General features: G+C 46.7%; 2 protein-coding genes across 2 annotated transcripts in view; one reads left to right on the top strand and one right to left on the bottom strand.

Moving 5' to 3' along the window:
• The first annotated feature begins 7 nt into the window (after positions 1-7).
• On the top strand, positions 8-3,495 carry Rpl9 (ribosomal protein L9). The gene is made up of 8 exons (XM_042286027.2): positions 8-105; positions 484-530; positions 636-751; positions 1,312-1,407; positions 2,243-2,375; positions 2,674-2,754; positions 3,112-3,226; positions 3,412-3,495. Exons 2-7 carry the CDS (start codon positions 485-487, stop codon positions 3,216-3,218), a joined length of 579 nt encoding a protein of 192 aa, XP_042141961.1. The 5' UTR covers positions 8-105; position 484; the 3' UTR covers positions 3,219-3,226; positions 3,412-3,495.
• A 3,149-nt stretch (positions 3,496-6,644) lies between these two features.
• Positions 6,645-13,373, bottom strand: part of Klb (klotho beta) — a 32,094-nt gene continuing 25,365 nt past the window's right edge. The window contains exons 4-5 of the mRNA XM_006974602.2: positions 11,079-12,222; positions 6,645-9,034 (exon numbers count right to left, since the gene is read on the bottom strand). Of these exons, the coding sequence (XP_006974664.1) occupies positions 8,649-9,034; positions 11,079-12,222 (1,530 nt within the window). The 3' untranslated portion in view covers positions 6,645-8,648. The remainder of the gene's footprint in view (positions 9,035-11,078; positions 12,223-13,373) is intronic.

The following is a 13,373-nucleotide window of genomic DNA, read 5'->3' as shown; positions in this document are numbered from 1 at the left end:
GTCGCACGCTCGTGACGCCGCACGCCGCGCGCCGGGGGGCGGGGCCGCCGGGTTACAAGAACGTGATGACGGAGCACGTTCTCTCTTTGCCCCGTCTCCTGCGAGGTGAGCGGCGCCCGGCCTGTGCACCTTGGGAATCCGAGGCCATCCTCTCCGGCGGGGACACCGGCGGCCCCGGGCCCGCTGCCCCGAGTCCATGTCCCGGCCGCCCCCGAGCACGGCAGGCGTCCCTCGGACGCAGCGGCGCGGGCTGGACGCTGCGGCCCGGACTCCCGGCCGCGGCCCCTCCCGCCATGGCGCACCGGGCCGGGGCCTAACATCCCTGCCGGGCCGGCTCCCCCGATGGCACGGACCCCTTCGGGTGTCTTTGCCCCCGGATTTTCCACCCGGCGGTGCCCGGTGGGAGCGGAGCTCTGCCCCGAGTCCGGTGGGAGCGCGCTCCCCGGCCCAGCCTTCTTAAACCCCTGGGTGTTTGTGTTTCAGAATGAAGACCATTCTCAGCAACCAGACGGTCGACATTCCGGAAAATGGTAGGGGCGCGGGGGAGGACCTGATGGCTTTGGCCTTGACGCCCCTCTTGCATGCTCTTGAGCCTTGGCCTGTGTGGCCTCACGGCTTCGTCCTCTCTCTTCTAGTGGACATCACTCTGAAGGGGCGCACGGTCATCGTGAAGGGCCCCCGAGGAACCCTGCGGAGGGACTTCAATCACATCAACGTAGAGCTGAGTCTCCTCGGGAAGAAGAAGAAGAGGGTGAGGAGGAGGACTCCTCCCGTTGCTTCCTGATTCTCGGGTCGCTTGTGTGCAGGGTTGTTTAATTGTAAGGGCACGAGGTTTGATGCCTTAAGACCGCCGTGGTGGTGCAGCAGGCCTTTAATCCCAGCAGCGGGGGCGCAGATCTCTGCCAACCTGAGGCCAGTGAGTTCCCGGACAGCCAGGGCTACACAGTTGAGACTTTGTTCAAAAAAAAAAGTGGCTTTTAACTTTTAAAACTTTACCGATGGGGTGCCCGAACTTATAGGCAATTTTGCTTTGGGGAAATTATAAAACCAAACCTAATATTGTAAAGCCCGGTATCTAGTATTAATTTTCCAAAATATTATCATTTAAGTATTTTTCAGTCTCAGTCCTGGGGTGACCCTTATGTCTGCTCGATTTTTTGTTTGTTTTTGTGGTGGGGGAATCATTCTTATGTGAGAGCCCGTGTCTGTGACATACAGTGTATTATTGGTCATTCATAGGTGGTTTTGAATGCCCTTGTGGTAACCAGTTAAAAACTCTTAATTTAGTTCTGAAGTCTTGTTGTGTTACAGCTCCGGGTTGACAAATGGTGGGGTAACAGGAAGGAGCTGGCCACCGTCCGCACCATCTGCAGTCACGTTCAGAACATGATCAAGGGTGTTACGCTGGTAAGCCAGCCCATTGGGCTGCTTTTAAATCCTTTGGAAGAAGTTTCTTGGGTGTGTTTTGTATATACAGATGTCTAGTACCAGAATGGGCTGTGGACCCTGATAGAAGTTAGGCAGTTTTTTGTTTGTTTAGTAGGAAAGGGGCGTACCATGGATCAAGCCTAGGAATTTGCCTGGCAATCATGCTTCAGAACTTACTTTCTTAAATAGTCTGCTATAGTGTAGATTCGATTATTGGTTGGTATGTGTGGAACTTCTGGATAGAAAAGGTCTGACTTCTGCATATCTGATATCCTGCATATCTGATATCACTATTAGTTCAGAATCCATTCTCCAAAGATTAAGTTGATGCTGAAGGAGTTTGTTGCATAAACACACCCTGTACGTAACAGGTCTCTTCCGTTCCTGTTGGTTCGAGCTTCCCTGTTCCCATAGTTTCCTTGAAGGACCAGACTTTTTATTTAGCTTGCTAATCTGAAGTCTGTTCTGGTGTGTCTAGTAATTCAATAAAATCTAGTGCCAAAGATGAGGATCTTGGGCTCTCATTGAAAGAAGCAAGCCAGGATGGGATAGTAAAACACATGCTTCCTCCAGGAATATTCCTACCGAAAGACACAGTTGCTCCTTTGAAGTAAACGTCAGCTGTATGAGACTTGTTGCAGGTCACAGATGGCAGGTCGGGTGTGTTGTGTTAAGTTTTCAGGTTACAACAAAAGCACCTTAGAGAATTTGAGCTGGCCCTGGTGGCGCACAGCTGTGATCCTAGGGGAAGCTGGAGAAGGGGCCAGCCTGAACTGAATATGTTCTGAGATTGTTGAATATTTGTTTAATTCAGGGCTTCCGCTACAAGATGAGGTCTGTGTATGCCCACTTCCCCATCAACGTCGTCATTCAGGAGAATGGGTCTCTGGTTGAAATCCGAAATTTCTTGGGTGAAAAATACATCCGCAGGGTTCGGATGAGGACAGGTATGTGTGTGCCTTCAGGAATGATCAGCTGCTACAGTTCTTTCCTTGAGTCTTGGAGTGCTAGTGTTTGGCTGTGGTGAAGGTTATTTCAGAACTGTGTTACAGTAACTGCTAGCTTGAAAAGTTGTAGTTTGTAGGATAAAGCAACTTTGTGGGTGCTGGGAAAGAGTCTCTCACATCTGTAATCACAGTATGTTGAGAAGTCCAATCTAAAGTTGATGGGTGGCATGTAGTTTTAAATGAAATTGTGTTCTGTACGGGTCTCGTGTTAATCCTGTTGAATGCACATCTCTTTTAGGTGTTGCTTGTTCTGTCTCTCAAGCCCAGAAGGATGAATTAATCCTTGAAGGAAATGATATTGAACTTGTTTCAAATTCAGGTATGTGTGCTTATGTCTGTTATCTGGCAATTTTATCTAAGCCTTAAGGCTGAATGCATGTCTGATTTCTGTTTCAAAACTTCTGAGAGGTCAAACGTCATTCCAAATCTGTTCTGTGTATACTGCACTTTGTATCATGAATACGAGGTGGTGGGTATGCAGTCCTAAGTTGATGGGTAGCCTGTGGCTGGCTTTGTGTCTGTATTGGGGTGTGTGCTGCTGCACTCAGTTGAGAACTGAGGGCAGTGAAGGAGTCTCCATCCATCATGTAGGCTCCAGGGATTGAGCTCCAGTTGTTAGACTTGTAGATGAATTTGACTGGTGAAATAATGGCTTTATTTGCTTCTTCCTTTATAGCGGCTCTGATTCAGCAAGCCACGACAGTTAAAAACAAGGATATCAGAAAGTTTTTGGATGGCATCTATGTGTCTGAAAAGGGAACCGTGCAGCAGGCTGATGAGTAAGACCTCAGGTAGGTTCACGTATTTATAGTTGATGGAGCTTGTTAGACTGAAAGTTATTAAATCAATACTTGCCTGTAAAGTATATCATAAATGATATGATATACATAAATGGTATACTTCTGTATATAAAGAACAGAACTTTCTAGGCAGTAATATTGATGAAAGTTTATGTGTATTGTGTTTCTTTTTACAGTTACCCTGCTCCAGAAACAAGATTCTTCATTTAAGTACGATTTGGGGTGTCTTTTGGGACAATAAAAGACTTGTATTAATTTGGTGCATGCTTGATCTTTTCTGATTAGTTAGCAAATAGGTAACTGCTCTTCGAGAAACACAACAGATTTTTTTTTTTTTCTTCATGGAAACAAGTGGCTTAAAAGAATAACAAGACACTTCAGATAACAGGATGTAGTATCACTGACAGGCAGTCATCCTGGTGAATGTTCAGTGGGCACTTTGGCCCAGGCATAATGACTGTTTGGTGTGCGGATGTGTCTCAGGAAGGGCTGAGAAGTGACAGTCAGGGTGGAGTCTTGGTAGTCCTCAGTACTTTCTTGGCCGTAATTCAGCTCTGAGGTTGATGGAGGATCAGGCATTGGGGGCCAGCATGGATTACATGCTTGAAGCAGTGAACTTGGGGTTCCTTTTTAACATTGGGGTTTGCAGGCTTTGAATATAGTATTCTAGACATAGTAAGCCCGTGTTTTGTGTAAATTACTTCCTACCCACCTGGTGAAGAGTGGACCCAGCAAACACTGAGGGTTATCCCCCAGACCTATAGTAACTTTCTTGGACAAGTTCTGTCATGGCCTCAAACTCCTAATCCTCTTGCCTCCACCTACTCAGTGCTTCTAGGATCACAGGCAAATGCCACCACACCCAGCTTTTGATGGCCTCAGGAGAAAATTGTCGTTTGTGTGTGTGCATGTACATGGAATTGGTGTGTGGGCCCTATTGCCCTTTCACCTTGTGTTTGAGGCAGTGTCTGTCTTCCCCAGTGCTAGGGTGCAAACTGCCCAATTAACTATGCTTCCTGTGTGTCCAGAAGTGTCAGTTCCCCTGGAGCTGGAATTACACAGGGGAGTGATTGTCAACCACTAGATGGAGTTGTGGGAGCTGAACTCTGGAGGAGACGCATTAACAATTGCTGGGTGGTGGTGGTGCACCCCTTTAATCCCAGCACTCAGGAGGCAAAGGGACCAGGGTGGCCTCAAACTCAGAGATCCACCCACCTCCCGGGTACTAGGATTAAAGGTGTGTGCCACCATGCCTAACCAGTATATTTAATCCAAGCTAGGTTTGCCATAACTCATACCCAGCTAAATCCTACAAGCTATGGCCACTGGTAGAGGCCTGTCCTTAATCCATGGCAGAAAGGTCAGGAATTTGAGGCTATGTGAGACCCTGTCTCAACCACAAGAAGGCCAGGTTGTAGCTCAGTTGACAGTGCTTTCCCAGTATTAATAAAGCCCCAGCATTGCATGTAGGTGTGGCATGTATCTGTAATCCTAACCTTGCAGAAGGACAAGGGCTTCAAGGCCAGCCTCAGCTACATATTTGACCAGTTTGACAGACACCATTCACCTCCAGCCAGATTGTTCAATATAAATAATTGACGTCAACCAGGTTGTTTGATAGCACTGAAGGTTAAAACCTTTAGACACAAGGTTCTCACCTCATTTCCCAGAGGCTAAACAAACACCAGCTAAGGCAATATTTAAAGATTTAATGAAAGATGGGTTTTATTGAGTATGTAAAATGTGGCATAATCTTTTTCTGCAGCTACTCAATTGAGTTAGAAATGTTCTCATTATCAGCAGTCAAACCTGGCATCATGTGTGTGCTAGGCAAGTACTATGTACCACTGAGCCATATTCCCAACCTGTGCCTTGGAAACTCAATGCATTTGCTATCACTAGATCGTGACCTAAGGGTTTTCATATGATCCTTTAAAATGGGTAACTGCACATACACACACTCCCCCACCCAAGTTGGCAGCATTGGGCTAGGAACTTGACATATGGGGGACTCAGCAAGGCAAGTTTGGGAGGGAAGGACGTGTTCTAAGCTTAGCTTAGTGGGAGCACATTAAGGAGGAAAGGTTTTAGGTGGATGTGTGGTGCATCCCTGTAGTGGAGTTGGAAACCGTAACTGAACTGGGCATGATAGTGTGCACACCTTAATCCCAGTGCTCTGAGGCTGAGGCAGGAGGATCACTGGCCAGTTTGAGGCCAGCCTAGTCTATATAATGACACCCAGTCAAACCTTGAACATATTACTTGAATTAAGGATTGATGCCAAGTTCTTCGTTAACTCCTATTGCTTGCTGCATTTTTCAAGGCTAACATGGAAGCTTATAAATTTTAAGAGGTCAATAAGATGATTTTAAGAAACTTATGGGCCGCACGCCTTTAATCCCAGCACTCAGGAGGCAGAGCCAGGCGGATCTCTGTGAGTTCGAGGCCAGCCTGGGCTACCAAGTGAGTTCCAGGAAAGGCACAAAGCTACACAGAGAAACCCTGTCTCGGGAAAGAAACAAAAAACAAAAAACAAAACAAATCAAAGTTTTTCTGGAGTGAATTCCTGTGAAAAACCCAAGGAGGGCTACCTCAGTTGTTAAGAGCACTAATTGCTCTTGAAGAGGAGTTGGGTTTTATTCCTAGCACCCACTATGGAGGCTCACAACCATTTGTAACTTCAGTTCTAGAAGATCTAGTGTACTCTTTTTGACCTCCAAAGGTACCAGGTGCACATCCATACGTGTATGCAGGCAAAATACTCAATTCCAGGAAGGTTTTTCCCCCCCCAAAAAACAAGTGATTCCTAGCCTTTCTATGTGGCTAACAATACAGCTGTCCAGCCAACTGCAATGGGTGTTACTGTGCACAGTTCTCAAAGGAGAGAAAAAGATTGTTTCAAGATCTACTTAGGAACTACTAAGGAGATAGGCAGGGGAGTTCAAGGTCAGCCTGATCTGTGTAGTGAATTCCAGGCCAGCCAAGGCTATCCAGTCAGAACCTGTCTCAAAAAACCCCAAACATGGCGGGCCTGGCAGTGGTGGTGCACGCCTTTAATCCCAGCACTTGGGAGGTAGAGGCAGGCGGATCTTAGTGAGTTCGAGGCCAGCCTGGTCTACAAATCGAGTTCCAGGAAAGGCGCAAAGCTACACAGAGAAACCCTGTCTCAAAAAACAAACAAACAAACCTAAGAGCTGCTCAGTGTTGATGAGCATTGGCTGTTCTTAGAGAGGATCCAGGTTTCGTTCCAGCACCCACATGTTGACTCACATCCATCTGTACCTCCAGTTGCAGGGATCTGATGCCTCTTCTGGCTTCCAAGGACACTAGGCATACAAGTAGCACATACATGCACGTAGGCAAAACATCCATACACATTTTTAAAAGGAAAAGCCAAAGACTGGACTGGTGGTGGTTGTGGGAACCAGAAGTAGAGAAGCACAGATTTATTGTTAGATTTGGCTAGTCCAATAGCAACTTTATTTCTCATTACTTTTGCCTCAGAGCGCTGGGATTAAGGTGTGTGCACTGTCATGCCCAGTTCAGTTACGGTTTCCAACTCGACTGCTTTTGCACGTGCTGTTTCTATGATCTTTGAAAATTAGTGATGATTACTAAGAATCATAATTCTGCATCAGGCGGTGGTGGCACATGCCTTTAATCCCAGCACTTAGGAGGCCAGCCTGTTCTACAGAGTAAGTTCCAGGATGGCCAGGGATAGAGAAACCCTGTCTCCGTTGGGGGTGGGATCCTAATTGTGTCTTAAATTTGACATCTAACAATAGGTAGATCTGGAGTACAGTTAAAATCACCTTGCATTTTAGGATGGCTTCTTACTAAGGCTCTTTGTGGAAGAGCCACTTTCTTGGGGGTGGGATCCTAATTGTGTCTTAAATTTGACATCTAACAATAGGTAGATCTGGAGTACAGTTAAAATCACCTTGCATGTTAGGATGGCTTCTTACTAAGGCTCTTTGTGCAAGAGCCACTTTTCTTGGACTCCTACGTCTGAATTCCTGGAGAGAGTTGACAGTGACTGGGTAACATGGTTATTCACATTTGACTTGAGAGAATGGATGTGGATGGGTACACATTCAGATCACTCCTAGTGTTTGTAATCAAGCGTAGTTCCTTAAATACAAAAATATCCAAATTGAGATTTACTTAGTGCTAGCCTTAAAAGGTAAAATAAAATTAACTCATTCAAACTAACATGCTAGATTCATCAGTCACAGTGACTTGTTCCAGATATCATAGTTGTATTCAGTACCTATGTGCATAAGGAAGTTATGAAGCTGTAGGGGACAGAGCAGGACTCTAAATAACGGTAAGGTCTTTGGCCTTTACCCATAGTAAAATCTGTGTCTTTTTAACTTTCCTAACATGCTAAATCTTCTCACCTCAAAATCAGGGGTCAGGGGTAATGTCTGGCTTATTATAAAATGGAAATTGCTATGCTGCAAGGCTAAGTGAGCTTGCTCTTCACAGACAAGTGGGTCTAGTTGTCTAATGAGTTATGAAAGCTACTTTTAAAATCAGGAGTCCAAGCTGAGTATGGTGGGCACCCCTTTAGTCCCAGCACTCTGGAGGCAGAGGCAGGTGGATCTCTGAGTTCAAGACCATCCTTGTCTACAGAGCAAGTTCTAGGATAGTAAAAGCTACACAAAAACACCCGTCTTGAACCTCCCCCCAATCAAGTCCATTAAGAGAGCTCACAAAATTGAATGTTTAAGAAATGCCCGGGTTTTGTGTTTGATTTTTTGAGAAAAGCTAAGATTGGTGTGTTTTAGATCTTATGCTTTAACTACCTATGGACAAACATGATCTGAAATCCTGTTGTGTTTCTACATTCCATCTGAAGACTATCTGACCTAAACAGAAGAGCACCTTGTTAGCAGTGACAGCATATGTCACTAACTGTCCAGTTTAAAGAAGAGTTTTAGCTGGGCGGGGTGGTGTACACCATTAATCCCAGCACTCAGAAGGGTGAAGCAGGTGGATCTTTGTGAGTTCCAGGACAGCCAGAGCTACACAACAGACCCTGTTCAAAAACAACAACAAAATAGTTTTAAACTATGAAGTCTAAAACAATAAAATTTCACTTTTTAAAATTAATTCCTTTACCACGAATAGTGATTGCTATTTACAGAAGAGAGCTAGAGAAAAAGGATGGGAAACAGCGCTTCACACTTCCTGAAGCCATGTTTGGGGTCATCCCCAGGATTACTGTCAGGATGAAGCCTTCAGCCCTAAGAACTGAATTCACTGATTGTCAATACCTAAGGGAATGATTTGAACCACACTGAAGGGCATCGATTGTCATCACCTTGGTTACGGCTGTCTCTCACATTGTAAGTTACCAGTATATGGAACTGGAGTGAATCTTTAAACTATGTCAGAAATGATAGTTTAGCTAAAGAACTCTGCTCTGGCCTTTCTTCAATGGTATATTTTGTAAGTTCTTTGCTTTCCGAAATTTTCTTTTCTTTCGATGATGAAAAATGGTGATTGACAGCAGCAGAGCCAGCGTGGAGATGAAGCAACAGCCGAAGAAGATGAGTGATCTCTTCTGGGTGAGGTACGAGCAGAGGGTGCACTCTGTGCCCGCTGGAGGCCGGCCGCATGCGGGGCTGCTGGGCTCAGAGGGGAAGCCACTGTTGCTGATCACCTTGCTGTAAAACTCAACAGAGGACTTAGCTTTGAATTCAGATGTGAAAAATCCAAATCTAGGCTTTGATTTCTCTTCAGTCAGTTTGAATGCATAATAACCTTTGATTTTGACCTTGTCGATGAGGTATGCTAGAAAAAAAAAACAAAAAACAGAAAAGAACATTGTGATCACAAATAGACAGTAAAGTATCTTTGAATAAGAATTTAGTTTTAGTTTTTGCCAGGTGGTGGGCGTGCCTTTAACCCCAGCACTTGGGAGGCAGAAGCCAGGCAGATCTCTTTGAGTTCGAGGCCAGTCTGGGCTACAGAGTGAGTTCCAGGACAGGCACCAAAACTACACAGAGAAACCCTGTCTTGAAAAACAAAACAAACCAAAAAACAAAAAAGAATTTAGTTTTCAGGGGTAGAGAGATGGCTCAGTGGTCAAGAGCACTGACTGCTTTTGCCGAGGACCTGAGTTCAATTCCCAGCTCCCACATGGTGGCTCCAGGGGATCTGATGCTCTGTCTTGACCTCCACAGGCACCAGGCACACATGTGGTAAACATATGCATGGAGGCAAAACACTCATACACAAAATAAAAATATAAAAAGAAGAATTTAGTTTTTATTGAAACTAAGGTCAGGTCAATAAGTCATTAAGGTTTTGTTTTGGAGACGGAATCTCATGTATTCCAGGCTGGCCTCTAACTCCCTATGTAAGCAGAAGACCACTGTTAACTTGTGACCCTCCTACCATGTCCTCCAGAGGGCTGGGATTGCATGCGAGGCAGACACCACCAACTATGTCCACAGTCCCTTTTGGTTGTTTCTAGTCCCCAAAACATTTCCATATATTGAGCAATCTCCTCTAAGGAGGTAATTAGAAATGGCATTTCTGCACAAAGACAAATTTTTCAGTGGGGTGGTTCTCCCACCTAAAGAATGATTGAATACGTGACATGCTTATTAATAGGACGTTAAGCATCCATTAACATTCTTGAGAGCTTTTAATGACATGAAACACATCTAATGTTTTAAAAGGTGGGGCAGGTGTGGTTACACATGTCTGCAACCTTAAGTGGAGGCAGCAGAGGCGGAACAGGAGTTCATGACAAGCCTAGGGTACATGAGACCCTCCGTCTGGAGAGTAAGTCAACTGCATGGCTGTTTTGTGGTTCCCTGGTAGGTTGATTGCTTAGCGCACATAAAGCCCAGCACTGCACACACAAAAGTTAGGGGCTGGGCATGTAGGCCAGTGGTAAAGTTCTTGCCTCATATGCATGAGGTCCTTGGTTCAATTCCCAGCTCCACAGAAACAGAAGGGTTAGGGATATGGGGTGTAGCTTTTAGTACGGCCAAAAGGACCTGAGTTCCACTCCCCAGACAAGCAAACAAGGTGTACGCAAAGGGTAACAGCTTGAGCTCAAGTGTATTAATATCTAAGAAGGCCGGGCAGTGGTGGTGCACGCCTTTAATCCCAGCACTCCGGAGGCAGAGGCAGGCAGATCTCTGTGAGTTCGAGGCCAGCCTGGTGTACAGAGCGAGAGCCAGGACAGGCACCAAAAACTACACAGAGAAACCCTGTCTGGGGAGGGGGGTGAGCCGCACTGGAAGTAATCCAAAATTCATTGTGTTTTTCTTGGGAAGTGAAATTTTAGGTGTTATTTAGTGGGGGGAAATGCTTTCCAAATTTTCCATAATGAGTTTATGCCACTTGATGAAAGTCCAGATGTGGTGATCTAGGCTTGTAATCCCACTTCTTGGAATGCTGAGGCAGGAGGAGAGGGGTCAGCCTGCACTGGAGGCCAGCCTGGGTGACTAGTTAGACCCTGTCTAAAAAAACATTAATGATGAAATTAAAAATTAAGCTGGGCATGGTGGTGCATGCCTTTAATCCTGACACACAGTAGGCAGAAGCAGGTGGTTCTCGGTGAGTTTGAGGCCAGCGTGGTCTACATAGTGGGTTCCAAGACAGTCAGGACTAAAGAGACTCTCAAAAAAAAAAAAAAAAAAAAAAAAAAAAAAAAAAAAAACCCAACTAAAAATTCAATAATAAAGGCCCATTATAAGGAGGAAATGCAGTGGTCAGGAGCCACAAATCTGAATTACTGGTGATCTTTGTGCCCAGGTTTCCGATGCTGTCAATTCATCCACCTCTCCCACCTCACCGCATGTGCGCTCCCAAACCTCACCTTTCAGAGCCTCCTGGATGTACTTCTCCAAGTAGTACTTGCGGATCCGATCGTTCTCCAGAGCCAGATCATCGATGCCGTTGGCTGTGATGTAGATGTCCATGTCCCCGTAGTTCCTCCGGACCCACGCAAGCAGCTTGCGTACTCCCCAGGGCGTTACAGCCAGGCGGCTGGGCGAGCTCAGGCGGGTGATGTCCTGCAGGAACTGGACGTCCCTATCTGCCACAGAGCGGCTGCTGTTCAGCTGCTTGTGTATCACGAACCTGGTCGTGAAGTGGTTCAGCGCATAGAAGTCGATGGTGCCCTTCACCAGCCTGCTCTCCTTGTGGGTGAAGCGCGGCAGGCCGGAGCTGGACAGCCCTCGCTGGTTCTTAGAGGCAATATACTCCTTCATGGCCAACGGGTAGTCCCCAGTCTTGAAGAGCGGATCCGCGAACCAGGCGATCTCAAACTGCAGGAAGCGCTCGGCTGCCTTCCAGTGTGAGTCCACATAGGGGTTAGCAGGTTCCGCCCAGTCGGAATGTAGGGAGAGCGACACTGCCCCACGCTGGACCGGCCTATACAGCCTGTCGTAGAGGCGCCAGACCTGGGCGTGGGCGATCATCAGGTTATGGGCTGCACGGTAGGTGTCGTTGTTCGTGCGGTTGTACATGTCACTCAGCCTATTAGGCTCGTTAATGGTGATCCAGAGCTTCACCAAGTCCCCCAGTTCCCGGAAGCAGAGCCCTGCGTAGTCCTGGAAGGCCTGGGCGGTGTATGGGTTCAGCCATCCCCCGCTGCTCAGAAGCGGCTCAGGGAGGCCTAGGTGGGAGTGGGTGGGGTGGTACAATGTCACCATGGGGGAGACGCCCAGCTTCAGTCCTTCACTCAGGATACACCGGTAGTACCTTAGCACTTGTCTATTAACTTGAGACAGATTGCCAGTGGGAAGGATAGAGGTCCAGTCCAGAGCAAACTGGTAGTGGGTGACTTTCATTTTGGCCAGCATCTCAACTCGTTTTTTGATGCTCACGTAATCTGTGCAGTGGGACGGCCTTGTTTTTAGCATTACTCCTTCCACTCGCTGCAGCAATCTGTCGCCCGTGGCGTTCCACACATACAGGTGAGGGTCGATAAACTGTGGGGAGGACACCATGAACTCCGGCTGTGGAAAGCAAGCCCATTCAGGTAAATCGAGTGTGTCTCCTGCCATATCCCACCCGCTCAGATCGGAAGAACTGAGCTTACGAAGCAAGATAATTACTTTGTCCTTCATAATGGTCTCTGTTCCGGCTGTACTGCTGGTCACATGGGAGAAGCGCCTTGTCCTAGCCCTTCAAATCTCCAGGGAGACCAGGAAATGCAGGGAAGGAACCACAGAGAGGAGAGGGAGAGCAGTTGTTTGACAAAAGCCTAAGAGGCCGTTTTCCGGCTCATTTGACCTACAAATCCGGGTTATATGGCATCCCGTGTGATGGTGTTGAAATGCATCAGGAAAGTGGCCTGGTGCCCTCAGTTGAGGGCGGTTATGAAAGATGGATTCTAAGTCCTGCCCTCAGCTGATGAGAGGTAAAAATGAGGATGTAAAGGACCCACTGAGGGCAGCCCCTGCATTCAGAGGAGAGCCAGACCGTCCCTGAAAGACGCCGTGGGAGGGGGTGACAGGAGGTAGTGACGCTTTGCATGCACTGACCACAACTCTCAGCAGGTCTTGTTTGAAAAGTCCAAGCGATAGCCTAGAGTAGTGGTCATGTGTAGATGTAACCAACCGTCTTATTAAATAAGAAACACATAAAATACCACCATAGTCATGTCTATAATCTCAGCTCCCAAGAGGCTGGAGCAGGAGGATTACTATGAGTGTGAGGCCAGCCTGGGCTATATAGCAGAGACTACAAGATAAATAACTTTGTCCTTCGTAACGGTCTCTGTGTTCTGCTATTCTGTTTATAATATGGGACAAAAAAGCTTTATCCTTCTAACCCTTCAAAAAAATTTTTTAAAGGAAGGAAGGTCCAAGGATAGCCCATTTTCACACAGTATCTCCTCCACCATGTGTCTGTGAGCATGGCACTCACTCAGCAGCAGAGTATGGAATGTTCTCCCTGTGCAAGGAGCTTCAGTTATGAGGGGGAAAGACAGTGAGATAACCTCAAATCCTGAAGATTGACTTTGGATCTCCCAGCCTTTCTGCCTCGGAGACTCACAGACTTTTCTGTCTTCCTTTTCCTTTGTGTGTGTGTGTGTGTGTGTGTGTGTGTGTGTGTGTGTGTGTGTGTGTATGTGTGTGGCGGCTCATACAGCCCAGGCTAGCCT

The sequence above is a fragment of the Peromyscus maniculatus genome, chromosome 10 (genome assembly GCF_049852395.1).
Source record: "Peromyscus maniculatus bairdii isolate BWxNUB_F1_BW_parent chromosome 10, HU_Pman_BW_mat_3.1, whole genome shotgun sequence".
Lineage (NCBI taxonomy): Eukaryota > Metazoa > Chordata > Mammalia > Rodentia > Cricetidae > Peromyscus > Peromyscus maniculatus.
This window is presented reverse-complemented; position numbering and strand designations above follow the sequence as displayed.

Excerpts from the sequence above, each read along its gene's own strand:
- Rpl9 (XM_042286027.2), top strand. The coding sequence starts at position 485 with ATGAAGACCATTCTCAGCAACCAGACGGTCGACATTCCGGAAAATG. Across the intron at positions 2,376-2,673 it reads CAGGGTTCGGATGAGGACAG|GTGTTGCTTGTTCTGTCTCT; the intron begins GTATGTGTGTGC and ends CATCTCTTTTAG. Across the intron at positions 2,755-3,111 it reads TGAACTTGTTTCAAATTCAG|CGGCTCTGATTCAGCAAGCC; the intron begins GTATGTGTGCTT and ends CTTCCTTTATAG.